Here is a 19,469-nt window from a genome sequence, read left to right as displayed (position 1 = left end):
AAACATCAATGCGAGAGAGACATAGATTGGTTGCTTCCCTCACGACCCCGACCAGGGCCAGGGACCAAACCCCAACTGAGGTACATGCCCTTGATCAGAATCAAACCTGCGACTCTTTGGTCTTCAGGCCGACGCTCTAACCACTGAGCAAACCAGTCAGGGCCACCTACTTCTTTGTTTTGTTTTTTTATCCTCACCCGAGGACATTTTTCGATATTTTGTTCAGATAGAGTGGGAGGGAGAGAGAGAGAGAGAGAAACATCGACGTGAAAGCGACATATCGAGTGGTTGCCACCCACACGACCCAACCAGGGCTGGGGACAAACTGCAACCAAGGTACGTGCCCTTAGCGCGAACCGAACCCGGGTCTCTCCGGACCGCAGGCCGACACTCTAACCACTGAGCCAAACCGGCCAGGGCCCACCTACTTCTTAATATGCATCACTTCACATTCCTACAGGATGAAAAAGCCAAATATCCAGATTTAAAACCTAAAGCCAACTCTTCCAATGTCTGATATGCAAAGAATGCTAGTTACACTTAGCTATTCATTTATTTTGTCTTCATAAGTACAATATATGCCAACTCTAGAATCAAAAATAACTTTTTTTATCCTCACTGGAGTATATTTTTCTATTTATCTTCAGATAGAATAGGAAGGAGATAGAGTAAGAGAAGGGGAGAGAGAGAAACATCGATGTGAGAGGGTCACATCAACTGGTTGCCTCCTGGATGACCAGGGCCAGGGATGAACCGCAACCGAGGTACGTGCCCTTGGCCAGAATCAAACCCACGGCTCATTGGTCCAAAGGCCAACATTCTACCAAACCAGCAAGAGCTCAAAATTAATGTAATAGAAATTCACTCTGATTTTGAGAGAGCTGCCACAGTTAATCTATCAAAAGTCTTGGGCCCTTGCTGGATGGCTGGGTTGGTTGGAATATTGTCCCGTACACCAAAAGGTGGCAGTTTGATTCCCGGTGAGGATACATACCAGGGTTGCAGGTTCAATCCCCAGTCAGGGCACATATGAAAGGCAATCAATCAATTCATATTTCCTTCTCACATCAATGTTTCTCTCTCTTCCCCTTCCTTTCTCTCTGAAAATCAATAAAAATATATCCTTGGGTGAAGATTAAAATAAATAAGTAAATAAATAAAATTTTAAAAAGAAAAAGTCTTGCCCTGGCCAGTTTTTCTCAACGGTTAGAGCATTGGCCCACAAATCAAAGCATCTTGGGTTTGATTCCGGTCAAGGGTACATATCCCAGTTGCAGTTCCTCCCTGGCCCTGGTCGGGGTCATGCAGGAGACAACCAATCAATGTGTGTCTCTCCCATCGATGTTTCTCTCTCTCTCCCTCCTACTCTATCTGAAGATAAATGAAACATTATCTTCAGGTGAGGATCAAAACAAATATGTGTGTGTGTGTGTGTGTGTGTGTGTGTGTGTGTGTAAATAGAATTACCATAAGATCCAGCAAGCCCACTTCTGGGTATACAACTGAAGGAAATAAAATCACTATCTAGAAGAGATATCTGCACCCCCATGTTCACTGCAGCATTACTCACAAAAGCCAAGACATAGAAACAACCTAAGTGTCCAAAGATAGATGACTAAATAAAGAAAATGTAGTGTATATATAATGGAATATTATTCAGCCATAAAAATAAGAAGGAAGTCCTGCCATTCACAACAACATGGATAAATCTTTTTATTTTTTAATCCTCACCCGAGGACATTTTTCCATTTTTTGTTCAGAAAGAATGGGAGGGAGAGGAAGAGAGAGAGAGAGAAAGAGAAACATCGACGTGAAAGGGATACATCGAGTGGTTGCCACCCGCACAACCCAACCGGGGCCGGGGACAAACTGCAACCGAGGTACGTGCCCTTGGTGGGAACCGAACCTGGGTCTCTCTGGACCATAGGCCGATGCTCTAACCGCTGAGCCAAACCGGCCAGGGCAACATGGATAAATCTTAAGGACATTATGTTAATCGAAGTAAGACAGAGAAAGACAAAAGCTGTATGATATCACTTATATGTGGGCTCTAAAAAAGCCAAACTCATAGAAACAGAGAGTAGATTGGTGGTTGCCAGGGGCTAAATGGTGGAGAAAATGGAGAGATACTGGTCAAAGGGTACAAACTTCTAATTATAAGATGAATAAGTTCTGGTGATCTAATGTACACCATAGTGACTATAATTAACAATACTATATTGTATACTTAAAAGTCGCTAAAAGTGTAGATTTTAAATGTCCTAACGACATACCAAAAAAAAGTAACTATATGAGGTGATGGATGTGTTAACTAACCATATTGCAGCAATCCTTTCACAATATATATCAGATCATCAAGATGTACACCTGAGCCCGGCTGGTATGGCTCAGTGGTTGAGCGTCAATCCATGCACCAAGAGGTGACCAGTTTGATTCCTGGTCAGGGCACATGACCAGGTTGTGGACCTAACCCCAGTGAGGGGTGGGCAGGAGGCGGCCAATTGATGTTCTCCCTCATCAATGTTTCTATTTCTCTCTCCCTTCCTCTCTAAAATCAATAAAGAAAAAAAAAATTTTTTTTAATAAAAATCAATGGAAAAATATCCTCGGGTGAGAATTAACAAAAAGAGAGAGAGAATACAGGGTATTCCTCCAAATCTCAACTCTTCTTTTCTCAAACTAGTTTCTAATATGTCTCTTCATTTCTTTTTTTTTTTAATTCTCGTCTGAGGACATGTTTAGAGAGAAGAAGGAAGAGGGAGGGAGGGAGGAAGGGGGGGAGAGAGAGAGAGAAAGAGAAAAAAACACTGATCAGTTGCCTTCTGAACACTCCTGGACTGGTGATCAAGCCCAAAATAGGCAACCTTTCAGTTCATGGGACAGTGCTCAACCGACTGAGCCACTCCAGCCAGCTGCCTCTTCATCTCTGAAGGCCCCAAGGATTTACCTCACTTGCTGGTCCACCTGATCCAGATTGGCCTTCTAAATTTATCTTTGTCTGAATCTGTATTTAATTCACTTTCCAGACATACAGTGGGCACTGTATTGTGTTGCTACTATTCCACATGGTTCCTTGCCACAGCATCTTTCAATAGACAGGACACCTCACTGACTGGCTCTAAAACAAGCATACAACGCCTTTCCATTTTAATGTTCTTGGGTTTTTTTTATCCTCACCCTAGGACATTTTTCAATATTTTGTTCAGATAGAGTGGGAGGGAGAGAGAGAGAAAGAGATACATCGACGTGAAAGGGACACATCGAGTGGTTGCCACCCATGCGACCCAACCAGGGCCGGGGACAAACTGCAACCAAAGTACGTGCCCCTAGCAGGAGCCTAACCCGGATCTCTCCGGGCCTGCCCGACGCTCTAACCGCTGAGCCAAACCGGCCAGAGCTTTAATGGATTTTTAATGCTAGTCACTCCAGGTCTTTTATATCTTCCAAATGGCATTCGTAAGGACTGCATTCTTTTTTTTTTTTAAATCTTCACCGGAGGATATTTTTCCATTGCTTTTTAGATAGAGTGGAAGGGATAGAGGGAGGGGGAAAGAGAGAGAAACATGATGTGAGAGAGACATTGATTGGTTGCCTCCCACACGATCCCCACTGGAGCCAGGGATCAAACTTGCAACCCAGATACGTGCCCTCGACCAGGAATTGAACCTTCAACCCTTTGTTCTGAAGGCCGATGTTCTTATTGCTGAGCCACGCTGACCAGGTCAGGCCTGCATTCTTGAAGCCACCTTTCTGATTCCCTCCTTTCATGGAGAGAGCTCCAGGACAGGCCACCATCCCCTTATTTTACCACTTTTCTTTTTTTAACTCCTGGGGATGGAATGCATCCCTTATTCCTCCAAATATTTCAAAGCACATCAGAGTGATATATAATAAATAACACAACTGAGTACTCACCATACACCTGGCACTATTATTCTAAGTGCTTTAAATATACTATATTTAATCTTTACAATAACCCGATGAAATAGGTACTAGTACCATAATTTTACAATGAGGATTTTACTTTGCTTAAGTTAACACAGCTAGTAAGTGGTAAAGCCACTAAATCTTTCTCTCTGATGGCTGTTCTCCCTATCAGAATACCCTGTTAGTGCAAAAATTCAAGTGTTGACTAGTAAAACATCCAAAGTCCTGATTCTGTTAAAGTTCTGTTGAAACTCCAAACTGATACCCAACCCATAATCTCAACATTCCCACTTGACCCAAGAAAAGCCAAGTCAACTCAAGATATTGTCTGACAAGCATCATCCCTACTTTTTAGATACTAAACCAGAACCAGCCTGATTCAGTTAAGTACATGAGCCACTATGGGGCAGCATCCATATCTTTTGTGTGCGCTGGGCAATGCTCACCTCAGAGTGAGTGTTTAGCCTATACTTAAAAGTGGAAATAATTCAGGGATTTTTCCAAGACTAAGCAGTAAGTGGCAAAACCAGGAATTTCCCAATCTCCACTTTAGGTATCAACTACTGTCTATACCTGCTAAAGGTGAGCTAGCTTCACAGAATTCAATCCAGTCTCATCAGAATTGACTGAATCTGCCTACTTTCATCAACTACTAATACAGACAAAGAGGTTTAAATAAACATGACTACCTCAGGTTCCCTTTCAAATTACTTTACGCAAGAAGGAATGCACTTGCACCTTCAGAAGGAGGAACCAACTCCAACTTGAAAGGAGTTCAGAAAACTCTGATTGAAAATCACATTTTTCTGACATCTCCCAGAATGAAAATTCATTGTAAGATTCTCTTTTCAATGAGCAGGAGCTTCTTGTAAATTAATACTGTCTATCTCCTGTTCAAGCCCTGAACTTCCTCAAGCAGCACAATGTCATTCATGTGTTCTTCATTTCCTTTCCTATTGAACCATACAAGTCTCATGAATACCACCTAAGTATAAAATGAAAATTATAAGACAGTCTCCCATAATCCTCTTAAAGAAAGCCCAAAAAGGTAACTGCAACCTTGCAAAGTAAATTGATTTCGTGCTAACTTAATAACATTTATCAATACCTTATAATAACATGGGCATAGTGGAAGACAAAAAAGGGACCTAAAATTACATTATGGTCCCTGCCTTGAGAAGCTCACTATTAAATGGAAGAGTATATATTCTAATACTTCTTTAAAACAAACAAATATTTTTGCTAGGATTTTTTTTCATATATGCCCTCACTTACTCAGAGCTACTGTCAATATATTAAGCTCATCAAGCCTCCTTACTTCCAGCTGCCTACTAACATCTCCATGTGCACATCCCACAAGCAACTTGATCTCAGCATACCAGACTATCTCCCCTATACCTCTTTGCATAGCCACCGCAATTCTTCAAAAAATCTGCTCTACTTTTTCTAGCCGGTACCCTGGCCAATGGAATTTCCATTCACCCAAATTAGAAACCTTAGCCCTCGCTCTCTCTCTAGTCACTAAGTCCTGTTGCCTATCTCCGAATTATTTCTAAAATCAATTCCCCTCCTCTTCATTCCCACTGCCACACTCTACTCAGACTCTCACTCAACTGCAACAATTCTAATTAGTCTCACTGCCTCATTTCTCATTAATCCGCACTTCCGTCACTCTCTAACATAAAAAACACCTCCTGACAACTTCCCCACCACACATCCTGACGGGGACAAATTTCTGACAACTGAACGTCACGCTATTTTTTTTCCTCACACTATCACCACTTCTATGTACATACTGTTCTCTCCAACTAGAATGCCTTCCTTTACTTGTGCAAACTCCTACTCATCCTCCATCACCCAACTCAAGTATCTCCCCCTTGTGAAGGTTTCCCTCATTCTCCCAGGCAATGGCAGTTGTCCCTTCACTGTATAAATTCCTCTATAAGGATATGTAACACAGAGAACTTCAATTTCCATATGTCTTTCTGATGTCCTTGAGGAAAGATACTCATATTTCTTTTTTTATAATTGACTTTAGAGAGAAAGAGGAAGGGGGGGAGGAATGGAGAGAGGGGTAAGGTGGGAGGGAGAAAGGGGGAGAGGGAGAGAAAGAGAAAAGATGGGGTGGGGGGAGACATAGATCTGTTGTTCCACTTATTTGTGCAGTCATATTGGTTGTTCTCATATGTGCCCTGAGTGGGATCGAACTGCAACCTTGGAGTATGGGAATGACACTCTAACCAACTGACTGACCGGGCCAATTACATAGCAAGTGCTCAATAAATGTATGTTGAATAAACAGTTCACCTTCATATATGCTGAATTAATTGATTTGAATATTTTCCCCAAATATTATGAATTCTTTAACTTGATTCTGTGAAATTTCAAGTTTTATAACAAATTCTTTGAGTTTTCAAGTTTTTTAAAATTATTATACAAATGTTGAACAAGTGAATACATTATAATGCCTAAACTTCCAGATAAAACACTTTAAAGGCTCCTCTATTCACTAAAAGAATGGTAATTCCTCCTTTACAATTCTAACAAGAATCCACCTTCCTTTAGACTGATTATCTGAAAAGCCTTCACATAGGAAGTACTGTGCACACAAATCCAACTGAAGGCACACCCAAATAATTCCAACTAACTTGTGCTAGGCAGGTACACAAATCATATTTGCCCTGGTTTACAAAGTCACTGAGAGCTCAGAATAGCAAAGAAACAGCTCTCACTCAGCTCAAAACTTTCTGTAGAGGAATAAATGAGGAGGGTCTGATGATCAAGAACCATTTACCTGGGCCTGGCCCAAATTTCTACTTCCCCATTATGCAGAGGCAGCACTCCACAGCTTCTTCTGATAGCTCTCCTTTCTCAGTTTATTCCCCACACTTGCCTGGGAATGGGTTCATTTCCCAGGTTCGAAACAAGTAACTCAGAGAATACACAGTTGCTTCATTGATTTTATGTGAAGGGTGGGCTGAAGCCCGTAGGTCAAAGACTAAAATGAGGGACAGGATGGAGCCCTTCAGGGATACCTGAAGACTGGCCTCCCCCTAGCCCTTCTCAGAGGTCTGGCCCCAAACCCTCAACCCAGGGCCAGGCTGGGCTGAAGGCCACCCAAGGGCTGGAAAAATCTGTGGAGGGGAGGCAGCTTTAGGGGTCAGGATCAGCCTCGTGTTGGGGTCAAAGATCGGCTGCCAGGAGAGCCAACGGGGGGCTGGAGGGACGTGACAGGTACCGGATGTTCCGAGGGAGAGGGACCCGCTGCTGGAGAAGGGAGGCGCTTCTCGCACTGCTCCGCGGCCCCGGGCCCAGCCTCCCCTCCTCCAGCAGCCTGAGCCCGCCTCAGCAGCTGTCCTTCCTCCTCTCTTCCCCCTCAGTCACCCCCGTCGTCCCCTAGGCAGGCGCAGGCCCCGCCCCCAGAGTCGCCTCGGGGCCAAGGCCTAGTACGGCAGGACCCGCAGGGGTTCGCCAGGTTCGGGGACCGGCCCGGACCCGCGCCGCTTACCGAGCCCAGGGCTCCTCCTCCACCACCCGCACGGCTCCTAAATACGATCGCTCCCAACGCCACCGTCGCCGCCGCTGCTCCAGGCTCACGGCCTTGCTCCCGACCTCCCCAGACCCACAGTGACCCGCTGGGTCCTAAAGCCCGCCACGTAATAGGTTCATCCACTCCCTGAGGCTGGCTCAGACCACGACTCCCAGCAAGCATCACAGACAACTCCCGAAATGCACCGCGAAAAAAATTAGCAAAAGAAACATCTATTGAGGACCTACTGGATGCAAGTTGCAATAGCAATGTTTTTAAATATGGCCGACTCTGAACAAGGCAATACACTGGCAGAATTTGGTAAGATAAATATTACAAGTTTTTATGGCAACTTTGTAAGTGAAAGACTGGAAACAAAATCATTCATTTAACAAATATGTATTGTGGCCCGGCAGGTGTGGCTCAGTGGATTGAGCTTGGTCCCATGGACCTAGAGGTGCCCACTCCATTCCCTGTCAGCGCACCCATGCCTGGGTTGCTGGCTGGATCCCTAGTAGGGGGCGTGCAGGTGGAAGTCCATGAATGTTTCTCTCTAATGAATGTTTCTATCTCTCCCTTCCTCTCTCTCTAAAAAAATTAAAAAAAAAATCAATAAAAACATATTTTAAGAAAAAAATATATATATGTATTGTGTGCCTACTATGTGCAAAGCACCGTTTAAGGCTGTGTTAACTTGACAAGTAATGTGAGTGTTTTCTCATATGCAAAATGGAAGATTAAAGAAGATATGCTGGGCCCACCTGGAGTGGCTCAGTTGGTTGAGTGCTGTCCAATGCACTTTCGATTTCCAGTCAGGGCACATACCTGTATTGCAGGTTAGATCCTGGGTCGGGTCACGAAGGCAACCAAGTGATGTTTCTCTCTCACATAATGTTTCTCTTTCCCTCTCTCTAAGCATGACCTTGGGTGAGGATTAAAAAAATGAATTAATTAATTAATTCGTTTTTTTAAAAAGAAATGCCCTGGCCGGTTTCTCAGTGGTTAGAGCGTCGGCCCATGGACCAAAGAGTTGTGGGTTCGATTCTGGTCAAGGGCACATACCTCGGTTGTGGTTCGTCCCTGGACCTGGTCCGGGTCCTGCAGGAGGCAACCAGTCGATGTGTCTCTCTCACATTGATGTTTCTCTCTCTCTCTCTCTCCTTCCCACTCTGTCTAAAGATAAATGGAAAAAATATCTTCGGAAAAAAAAAAAAGAAAAGAAAAAATATCTTCAGGTGAGGATTTAAAAAACAAAAATTATATCATGGGCAGTGACTTCAGTGACTTTATGAAACTGAGCAGAGATAAATATTTTGGATTTATTAGCTTAGTGGTAATGGTACAAGCCACGAGAAGGGAGGGAATGGTCTAGGAATGGTCTAGGAACCCAGAAACTGACCCAAGTCATTATGCTCAATTACTATTTAACAAAGGTGGCAAGAGCATACAGTGGGGTAAAGACAGCCTCTTCAAAAAATGGTGTTGGGAAAATTGGACAGCTACATGCAAAAAAAAAAAAAAAAGAAACTAGACCACCAACTTACACCATTCACAAGAATAAACTAAAAATGTATAAAAGACTTAAATGTGACTTGTGAATCCATAAAAATCCTAGAAGAAAATGTAGGCAACAAAATTTCAGACATCACACGCAGCAGAATTTTCACTGGCAAGAGAAAGAAAAGAAAAAATGAACACATGGGAATACATCAAACTAAAAAGCTTCTGCACAGCAAAAGAAACAACCATCAAAATGGAAAGGTAACCCACTATATGGGAAAACATAACTGCCAACGATACGTCAGATAAGGGGTTAATTTCCAAAATATACAGAGTACTCAACAAAAGGAAGACAAAGAATCCAATTAAAAAAGAGGACCTAGCCCTGGCCAGTTTGGCTCAGCGGTTGGAGCGTCGGCCTGTGAACCAGAGTCCCGGGTTCGGTTCCCACTAGGGGCACTTACCAAAAAATAAAAAAATAAAAAAGAGGACCTAACTATACACCTCTCTAAACAGGACATACAAATGGCCAAGAGACATACGAAAAAATGTTCAACGTCACTAATCATCAGAGAGATGCAAATTAAAACAACTATGAAGTATCACCTCACACCTGCCAGAATGGTTGCCATCAACAAATCATCAAACAACAAGTGTTATCGAGGGTGTGGAGAAAAGGGGACTCTAGTACACTGCTGATGGGAATGCAGACTGGTGCAGCCACTATGGAAAATAATATGGTATTACCTCAAAAAATTAAAAATTGAACTGCCATTTGACCCAGTGATCCCAGTTTTAGAAATATACCCTAAGAAGCCTGAAACACCAATCAGAAAGAATATATGTACCCCTATGTTCATAACAGCACTATTTACAATCACTAAGATCTGGAAACAGTCCAAGTGTCCATCAATAGACAAGTGGATAAAAAAACTGTGGTACATATACAGAATGAAATACTATGCAGCTGTAAGAAAGAAAGATCTCTTATCCTTTGAGACGACATGGAGGGACCTGAAGAATATTATCCTAAGTGAAACAAGCCAATCAGAGAAAGACAAATATCACGTGATCTCACTTATTTGTGGCACATAATGAACAAAACAAGCTGATGAACAAAATAGACCCAGAGACATAGAAGTACGGTCCATACCGACAAACCTCAGAAGAGGGGGCCAGGAGAGAGAGAAGAGATAAACCACAGAACTTATATGCATGTATAACCATGAACATAGACAACAATGCTGGGGGTGGGGGGGTGGGAGACGGGATTGGGAGTAGGGTGTCAATGGGGGGAAAAGGAGAAACATCTGTAACATAAATAAATAAATAAATAAATAAATAAATAAATAAATAAATAAATATTTTTAAAATAAAAAGAATAGGGTCCAGCTCGGCTGGTGTGGTTGAGCGCCGACCCATGCACCAAGAGGTTGCTGGTTCAATTCCCAATCAGGGCACATGCCCAGGTTGTGGGCCAAATCCCCAGTGGAGGCTATGCAGGAGGCAGCCAGTCAACGTTCTCTCTCATTGATGTTTCTATCTCTCCCTGTCCCTTCCTCTCTCTCTAAAAATCAATAAAGACAAAAAATTTTTGTCAAGAACAGGTCCAGCCCTGGCTGGTTTTGTTCAGTGGTTAAAGCGTCAGCCTGCGGACAATGAGTTCAATTCTGGTCAAGGGCACCTGCCTCAGTTGCGGTTAGTTCCAGCCCTAGTCCAGTGGTGTGGAAAGGCAACCAGTTGATGTGGCTCTCTCACTCTCTCCCCCCCTCTCTCCCTCCCACTCTATCTGAAAATGAATGCAAAAGTGTCCTCTACTGAGGGGAAAGAAAAAAAAAAGATGGTGGAAGAAGATGAACGAACAGCAAACTAAATTCTAAAGTTAGTATTATCTAGAAAAGAGGAAAAAGATGCCATGGAACCATAGGAGGGACTTTCAGGTAAGTGGTTTGGAATAAATGGAAGAAGTGGAGGCAGGAAAAGCTAGAGGATCTTTGCAAGAAACTTGAGGATCTTTGCAAGTAACTTGGCTGAAAGGAAAGGGAGAAGGAGCAATAATAGGGCTAGAGGTGGGGAGATGATGAAAGAGTGACTTCTAAGACAGGACAAACGGAGGTGTTTCTATGCTGAGAGCAAGAGGACAGAATGAAACTGATGAAGTAGAAATGGATGCAGGGTCTCAGGGAATTTGTGGGGGAAGAGAGGGAAAAGCAGGCCACACAAAGAGGGACTCGACTTTCAGGGAAAGCAGTCGGGGGTGTAAAGAACCCCTGCATATCAACTGGCACTGTTGCTGGAGAAATTACTCACAGACTCAGTGCTTCTAAATTATGTTTTAATTTTGTTTTCTAGCAAGCTCTTAGTTTTGGTGATGAATTGTTAACAAAGTAAAGTGGTTTGGTGCACTGACTCTGGACTCAGATTACCTGTGGTTGAAGACCCACTTTTACCTGTATGTACTGCTTAATAGCTGTGTGATCTTGGTCAATTTACTTAGTCTCCCTGTGCTTTATTTTCCCTATCTGTAAAAAGGGTTTGTTGTATAGAAGTATTAGCTATTATAATTATTTTCCACTAAATTGTCATCTCTATAAGGTTGAGGGTTTCTACTTTGTTCAAGTCTGTCTACTCAGAGTAAGTGCTCAATAAAATTTCATTAATAAATGAGTGTATACGGTAGGTGAGAGAGGGAGGTTTTGAGGGTAGAAAAGCCTTGGGAAGGAAGCTTTCAGTTCAGGGCTCAACTGAACTGAAATTCCTGGGTCAGACTCCGACCATTCCGCGGCTTCCTACGACCTGGGGCAGTGGGCCTACACCCGGGTTCTGAGAGCGTCCCTAGGATTGCGAGGTCAGAGGCACTGCCCAGAGGGTGCTCCGAAAGCTCCGCCCCCGCGAGGTTCCTGTGGCTCCTCCCCTAGCGAGCCGCGTCGCGCGGGCGGGGCGTGACCAGGGGCAAGCCCTGAGCCTGCCAGGCGGGGCGGGCGGGGCGGAGCCCACTCTCAGGCCGGGCCTCAGCTCACCTCATCGACCCGGGACGGAAGTCTTAGCTCCATTGTCGACCGCCCCTGGGAATCCCGGACTCAGAGCCGGGCCTCGCCCCACAGGGCGGCCGGGCCTGAGCGTGCTCCGGGGCAGGCGGCACCATGAAGCGTGCGGCGACTCTGCGCCTGCTCTCGGACCTGAGCAACTTCAGCGGCGCTGCCCGGCTCCGGGAGTTTCTGGCTGCGGACCCAGCGGTCCGAGTCCGCTGCAGCCCGGACGGACGCCACCTGCTGCTGCTCCGACCCCCGGGGGCGCCTGCCCCGCAACTGCTGGTCGCAGTGCGTGGACCCGGCGAGGAGCTGGAGCGTGCCTGGCCGGCGGGCCACTCCTCACCGCTAGACGCCTTCTTTCTGCCGTGGCCCGTGCGACCCGCGCTGGTCTTGGTATGGGAGAGTGGACTAGCGGAGGTGTGGGGCTCCGGCATGGGGCCTGGCTGGCGGCTGCTTCAGAGCACCGAACTGTGTCCGGACGGTGGATCCCGCGTGGTTGCCGTGGCGGCACCTCGAGGCCGCCTGGTGTGGTGTGAGGAGCGACAGGTTGATGCCGAGGGCCGGCTACGGCCGCCCTCCGCCGCTTTCAGCCACTGCGTTTGCGTCAGGACCCTGGAGCCCAGCGGGGAGGCCGGCACCAACCTGGGCCGCACGCACATCCTTCTACACCACTGCCCAGCTTTCAGGCTACTGGCCTCCCGCAAGGACCTCTTCCTGGTGCCCACTACCACCACCTTGCCTGGCGTGGACCACATTCTGCTCATCTGGAGTCCAGGTAAGGGTAAGATGATGGTGGCTGCCCCAAGTCTTCACCTCTCCCACAGTAAGAGCCTGAATCCTGGACGAGGGGACTCATGGGACTTCCGGACCCTGCTCCGAGGCCTTCCTGGACTGCTGTGCCCCAGGCAGCCATTGACTGTACATACCTGGGCCCCAACTCCCCAGGGCTTGCTGTTGCTTGACTTCAGGGGCACTGTGAGCCTGGTGCAGTCCCACGGTGGTACCCGGGCTGTGGGCACCCTGCAGGAGGCACCTTTAGGCCTAGCAGGGTCTGCAGCACTGGGAACATTTCATGGCACTCTGGCCTGTGTGCTGGGCTCCACATTGGAACTCTTGGACATGAGCAGTGGGCAGCTGCTGGAGAGGAAGGTCCTCAGTACAGACCGAGTACATTTGCTTGAACCCCTAGCTCCTGGCACAAAAGATAAGGAAGAGATGGAGACCCGAGGGGGCCTTCGTTTGCTTTCAGCCTTGGGTCTATTTCAAGTAGGGTGGGAAGTCCCACAGAGCCTTGAGCTGCCTTCAGCTGAAGATCTGGTGTTTGAGGAAGCCTGTGAGTACTACCAACGGCGGAGCCTGCGGGGTGCTCAGCTCACGCCAGAGGAACTGAGACACAACAACATATTCCGGGCACCTCAGGCCCTGGCCTCCATCCTCCAGGGCCATGTGTCCCCATCTACACTGTTGACCACTTTGAGGGCTGAGCTTCGGGATTACCGGAGTTTAGAGCAACTCAAAGCCCAGCTGGTGGCTGGGGACGATGAGGAGACTGGCTGGACGGAGCTGGCAGAGCAGGAAGTCACACGTCTGCTGAGGACTGAGTTGATGGGAGACCAGCTGGCCCAACTCAACACCATTTTCCAAGCCCTTCCTACAGCAGCCTGGGGTGCTATCCTCAGGGCTCTGCAGCTCCAACCAGATGGGAATGGCAGGTTGAGGTCCCAAGCTCCCCCTGATGTGTGGAAGAAGGTACTAGGGGGTACAGCTGTTGGAAAGGAACCTCCCAATGGAGTACTGCCCCCCTTTGAACTCCTGTGCCAGTGCCTCTGCCAGCTAGAGCCACGATGGTTGCCACCCTTTGTGGAGCTGGCACAGCAGCAGGGTGGGCCTGGCTGGGGGGCAGGGGGCCCAGGGCTCCCCCTGTATCGCCGAGCACTGGCAATACTAGGTAAGGAGGGGACCAGGCCTGAGGCACTAGAGCTAGAGCTGCTTTTGGGCAGTGGGCGGCCCAAAGCTGTGCTCCAAGCTGTGGAACAGCTGGTGCAAAAGGAGCAATGGGAGAGGGCCCTAGAGGCTGGCCTGGCCCTGGGCCCCTCCAGCCCCCTGCTTCGAAGTGAGATCTTTAAAATGCTATTGGCCGAATTTGCCCGGCACCGCGGGCTGGATGCTCACCTCCCCCTCCTGTGCCGCTTGTGCCCACCAGACCTAGCTCCAGCTGAGCTCCTGCTGCTACTGCAGACACACCTCCCAGATGATTCGGAGCCCCTTACTCCATTCCCTGAGGCTGGTGTAAAGCCCCCTCTCACAGTGGGCTTGCTCAGAGTTCTACTGGAGCAGACTGGGGCTCAAGGACGGCCCTCGGGTCCAGTTCTAAGCCTATATGAGGACATGCTCTGGGACCAAGGCACTCCACCCCCCACCCCACCTCGGGGATCTGTGACTGCCCTCCAGGCATCAGACCACCCAGGGCCAGGGGCCTGGGCACCATCTGGACAGGGCCTCTGTGTGACTGACACAAGCTGAAAATCGCTACTGTGATAAGGGAAGGATGCCTAGGAGATGGACAGGGCCAAAGTGGGACCTGTGTGTGCAATTCTCTTCTCACTTCTGGAGCAATGTTAAAATATATATGTATGTTAAATATTGTGGTGTAATAAATATGTTTGGTCTTTATCCTCAGGTTTTTGTCCTGGTACAGAGCTCTCCTAAAACCCTTGGACTTTCCTGAGTGATAGGCATGTCTTTTGTTATTCATAACAAACCCCTTTAGATCACACCTGCCTTTATGCTAATGGAGTGTGGCCCCAATCCCCAACCTCCTGGGAAGGCAGTGGGTTAGAGACAGCTCTGTAAAAACTCCTGAACAGGGAAATTTGATGAGCTTCTAACTTGGTGGACTCATCAAGGTGCTGGAAGGTGACACTCAGAGAGGGCATGAAAGCTACCGACACACACCCCCACCCCATGCTTTGCCCCATGCATCTCTTCTACCTGGCTTTTCCTGAGTTGTATTTCCCAGAGTTCTGTGAGTCATTCTAGCAAATTATCAAACCAATTTATAACATGGGAATTTTACAATTTATAATCAGTCAGTCAGAAGTACCAGTGACTTGCAACTGGCATTTTTTCTTTTTTTTTTTATCCTCACCTGAGGACTTTTTTTTATTTTTGTTCAGATAGAGTAGAAGGAAAAGAGAGGAAGAGAGAAAGAGAAACATCGACACGAAAGGGACACATCAAGTTGCTGTCTCCCGCACGACCCCAACCAGGGCCAGGGACGAATCGCAACCAAGGCACATGCCCTTGACTGGAATAAAACGCGTGACTTACTGATCTGCGGGCTGACACTCTAATTGCTGAGTCAAACTGGCCAGGGCACATTTTTTTAAGACATATATCATTTTAGCCCTGGCTTGTGTGGTTCGGTTGGGTGTCATACCATGCACTGAAAGGTGGTCAGTTCAATTCTCTATGACGACACATGCCCAGGTTTCAGGATCCATCCCTGGTAGGGGGCATGTAGGAGGTAGCTAATAGATGTCTTACTCTCACATGGATGTTTCTCTGCTCTCCCTTCCTCTCTCTAAAAATCAATTAAAAATCTAAAAATGTTGCCCAGCCAGTGTAGCTCAGTGGATTGAGCATCATCCCATGGAATGAAAGGTCCCAGTTCAATTCCCAGTCAGGGCACATGCCCAGGTTACAGGCTTGATCCCCAGTAAGGGGTGTGCAGAAGGTGGCCAATCAATGTTCTCTCTCGTCGATGTTTCTATCCCTCCCCCTCCCTTCCTCTCTCTCTAAAATCAATAAAGAAAAAAATATTTTAAAATAATAATAATAAATAAATAAATAAAAATCTGGCCCAGCCGGTGTGGCTCAGTGGTTGAGCATTGACCCATGAACCAAGAGGCGATTCCCAGTCAGGGCACATGCCCAGGTTGGCCAAGCCCTAGCGGGGAGTATGCAGGAGGCAGCCAATCAATTTTTCTTTCTCTCCTCCTTTCCTCTTTGTCTAAAAATCAATAAAGAAAAAGAAAAAAATGTTTTAATCTGTATTAGCCCTGGCCAGTTTGCTCAGTGGTTAGAGCACCGGCCCATGGGCTAAAGAGATGAGTTTGATTCCTGGTCAAGGGTATGAACTTTGGTTGCAGATTTGATCCCTGGCCCTGGTAGGGATAGTGCAAGAGGTAACCAATTGATGTGTCTCTTTAACATCTATGTTTTCCTCTGCCTCTACCTCTTTTCCTCCCATTATCTGAAAAATCAATGGAAAAATATCCTCGGGTGAGGATTTTTTTTAAAAAGTATGTTCACCCTGGCCGATTTGGCTCAGTGGTTAGAGTGTCGGCTTGCAGTCCAGAGAGAACTGGGTTCGGTTCCCGCTAAGGGCATGTACCTCGGTTACAGTTTATCCCTGGCCCTGGTTGGTCGTGTGGGTGGCAACCACTCAATGTGTCCCTTGCTCGTCTATGTCTCTCTCTCTCTCTTCCTCTCTCTCCCTCCCACTCTATCTGAATAAAAAAAATGGAAAAATGTCCTCAGGTGAGGATAAAAAATAAATTAAAAAATAAAAATAAAAAGTCTATGTTCAATAGAATAAAATTAAAAAGTCTATGTTCTAACCCTGGCCAAGTAGCTCAGTTGGTTAGAGTGTCATTCCCATACACCAAGGTTGTGGGTTTGATCACCAGTCAGGGCACATACAGGGGTCAACCAATGAATGCATAAATGAGTGGAACAACAAATCGATGTTTCTGTTTCTTTCTTCCTCACCCTCTCCATCTCCCCCTTTCTCTATTTATTTAAAATCAAGAAATAAAAATTTTAGACCTGGTGAGTTTGGCTCAGCGGTTAGAGCGTCAGCCCAAAGACCAATGAGTCTCTAATTCAATTCCCGTCAAGTGCACATACCTCAGTTGCGGTTTTGTCCCCAGCTCTGGTTGGGGTCCTGCGGGAGGCAGCCAGTCAATGTGTCCCTCTCACATTGATGTTTCTCCCTCCCTCCCACTCTATCTGAAGATAAATAGAAAAATATCCTCGGGTAAGGATTTAAATAAATAAATAAATAAATAAATAAATAAATTTAATCTATATTTTTTTTAAATATGTTTTTATTGATTTTAGAACGAGAGGGAGAGAGAGAGAGAAACATCATTGAGAGAGAGAAACATAGATTGGCTGCCTCCTGCTTGCCCACAACCTAGGCATGTGCCCCAACAGGGAATCAAAACAAACCAGCAACATTTTTTGGTGCATGGGATAACGCTCAGCCAACTGAGCCACACCAGCCAGGGATATATGATTTTATTTGTATTTATTTTTTATGTGACTGGCACTTGAAATGGAGGCAGTCTTGTGGGACTGAGCCCTTAACCTGTTGAGTCTGAACTAACTCCAGGTAGTTAGTGTCAGAATTGAATTGAGTTGTAGGACACCCAGTTGGAGTCCACAGAGAACTGGTTGTTGGTGTTGGAAAATACTCCAGAATTATATACACAGTTTGTGTGTTTTTGAACAGCCAAGGATCTCAGGATTGTGTGTTACAGAGGGAGATGAACCTAAATCTGTTGGCTAAAGCGGCCATTTCCAATAATAAAATTAATTAACACTTATGAGTATTTAATATGTGCCAGGCACTCTGCTGGTCTTTAATAATTCCTCATTTAATGCTTCTAATAACCCCATCAAGAAAGTACTAATATTATCCCCATTTTACAGATGAGGAAATAGGTTTAGAAACAGGAAATGAGGTTTAGAAAGATTACTTGACCAAGGTCAGTCAACCAGAAAGTAGCAACTCTTAAGATTTGAACCACTTTACTGTACAGCCCAGTAGCTGCTAGCTGCTTAGGCTTGAATGAACTTCTTATTCCTGGATCAATGCTAGCTTCTCTAGTCTATTATGAGGAGGAGGATCTGCAGAGCTACACCCTTTCCTCAAGACTCTTCTGTTCCCATGTAGGAACTGTGATGTGTCCTGGGCCCATGCTTTTCTCCTTCAGGATTCCTGGAGCAGCCCCTGGTTGAGTGAAGATTTGCCACAGACAGGAAAGCTACCTGAGCAGGATTGCTTGGAGTACCCCACATCCCTGTTGACTCCCTAGGCCAAGAAACAAGAGCATCTCACACAGATTTCTGTTTTCTGAATTTAGTAAGACCACCTTCAAAGAGACCTTGGCCCTATGCCCACTTCTACCCAAGTGATCCCTCAGCCTGTTTCTGGGTTTAGGGTAGAACCCCAGCTACTGCTACTTAGCATCATCCTGGGCCCCTAGCTATCCCTTGTCCAAGACTTGGGACAAAGGTATAAACTGCCACTCAGCTTTGTCCTCAGCTGATACCTACAGCCTAGATTTTGCTCAGCCTCACCCTATGTTTAAGGTGGTCCTTTAGTTTCATATGGGACTAGGGATAGTTCTTCAATCTCTTAATGAAGTGGGGCAGCCTCTCAGATTTGTCAAGACCTGTTGTTACCCTTCAGCTTCATGGAGGTCCCTAAGTGGCTCATCTGCATGGCCAAAACCTGGGGTGGTTCTTCAGCCTCACTGAGGTCTAAGGACGATATCTTGGCCTCAGTCCAGGACTTGGATGGCCCTTGTCCTGGCCCTCAATCCTGGTTATCTACCAACACCAGGAGTCATGCAACTAGCCCCTAAGCTACTCCTCCTCCCAGAGGCCTAGAACTAAGGAAAGGTGGTCCATCATCACTCAGCCTTCTCCTCAGCACACACCCTACTGGGGATTGAGCCCAAAACCCTGGCATGTGCCCCAACCAGGAACCCTGCTGGGACCTCTCAGTCCGTGGCGCATCACTCAATCCACTGAGCCATACTGGCCTGGCCCTCTTCTTGGTCTTGAGGCTGGGCCCAATATGGCTCCTCATTGGGAAGCTGGGGATCAACAAAAGCAGGAATCTGCTTCCTGTTTGTGATCTTGCTGAATTGTGGTTGTTTCTTTGCCTGAGATTTGCCTTAGAGCTCCTTTTGTGCTCAGAGAGGAACTATACTCAGTGGGCCCCTGGGGCATGGGGAAAAGAAAGGGACCAGGTTATTCCTTGGAGTTGTATGTCTCAAGGAAGTTCTTCAAGGCCACCCACTAGTAGAGCCTTCAGGTGGGGAATGACCCAGCTAGCAGCTCTCAGGGGAGCAGGTGGGCTGAGTCAGAAACTTTCACCTGCTCCTATTTACAATAGATAAGATCTGGAAACAGCCCAAGTGTCCATCAGTAGACGAATGGTTAAAAAAGCTGTGGTACATATACACAATGGAGTACTATGTAGCTGTAAGAAAGATCTCTTATCCTTTGAGACGACATGAAGGGACCTGGAAAGTATTATCCTAAGTGAAACAAGACAAGCAGAAAAAGACAAATACCACATGATCTCACTTATTTGTGAAATATAATGAACATAACAGTCTGAGGAATAGGGTAGACCCAGAAACATGGAAGTAGGGTATAGACTGACAACCCTCAGAAGAGGG

The 19,469-nt window shown here is 46.3% G+C and overlaps 2 protein-coding genes across 2 annotated transcripts in view; one reads left to right on the top strand and one right to left on the bottom strand.

Moving 5' to 3' along the window:
• The window catches only part of ARMH3 (armadillo like helical domain containing 3), a 177,387-nt gene extending 169,854 nt beyond the window's left edge, over positions 1–7,533 (bottom strand). The window contains exon 1 of the mRNA XM_036264616.1: positions 7,436–7,533. The gene's annotated coding sequence lies outside the window, so the exon portion shown is untranslated. The remainder of the gene's footprint in view (positions 1–7,435) is intronic.
• Positions 7,534–12,011: 4,478 nt separating this feature from the next.
• Positions 12,012–14,644, top strand: HPS6 (HPS6 biogenesis of lysosomal organelles complex 2 subunit 3). Its single transcript, XM_036265257.1, has one exon. The coding sequence runs from the start codon at positions 12,100–12,102 to the stop codon at positions 14,509–14,511; it is 2,412 nt and encodes an 803-aa protein (XP_036121150.1). The 5' UTR covers positions 12,012–12,099; the 3' UTR covers positions 14,512–14,644.
• Positions 14,645–19,469: the final 4,825 nt, after the last annotated feature.

This window comes from Molossus molossus, unplaced genomic scaffold (assembly GCF_014108415.1).
Source record: "Molossus molossus isolate mMolMol1 unplaced genomic scaffold, mMolMol1.p scaffold_m16_p_17, whole genome shotgun sequence".
NCBI lineage: Eukaryota > Metazoa > Chordata > Mammalia > Chiroptera > Molossidae > Molossus > Molossus molossus.
The sequence above is the reverse complement of the archived record's forward strand: the minus strand, read 5'-3'. Positions and strand labels throughout refer to the sequence as shown.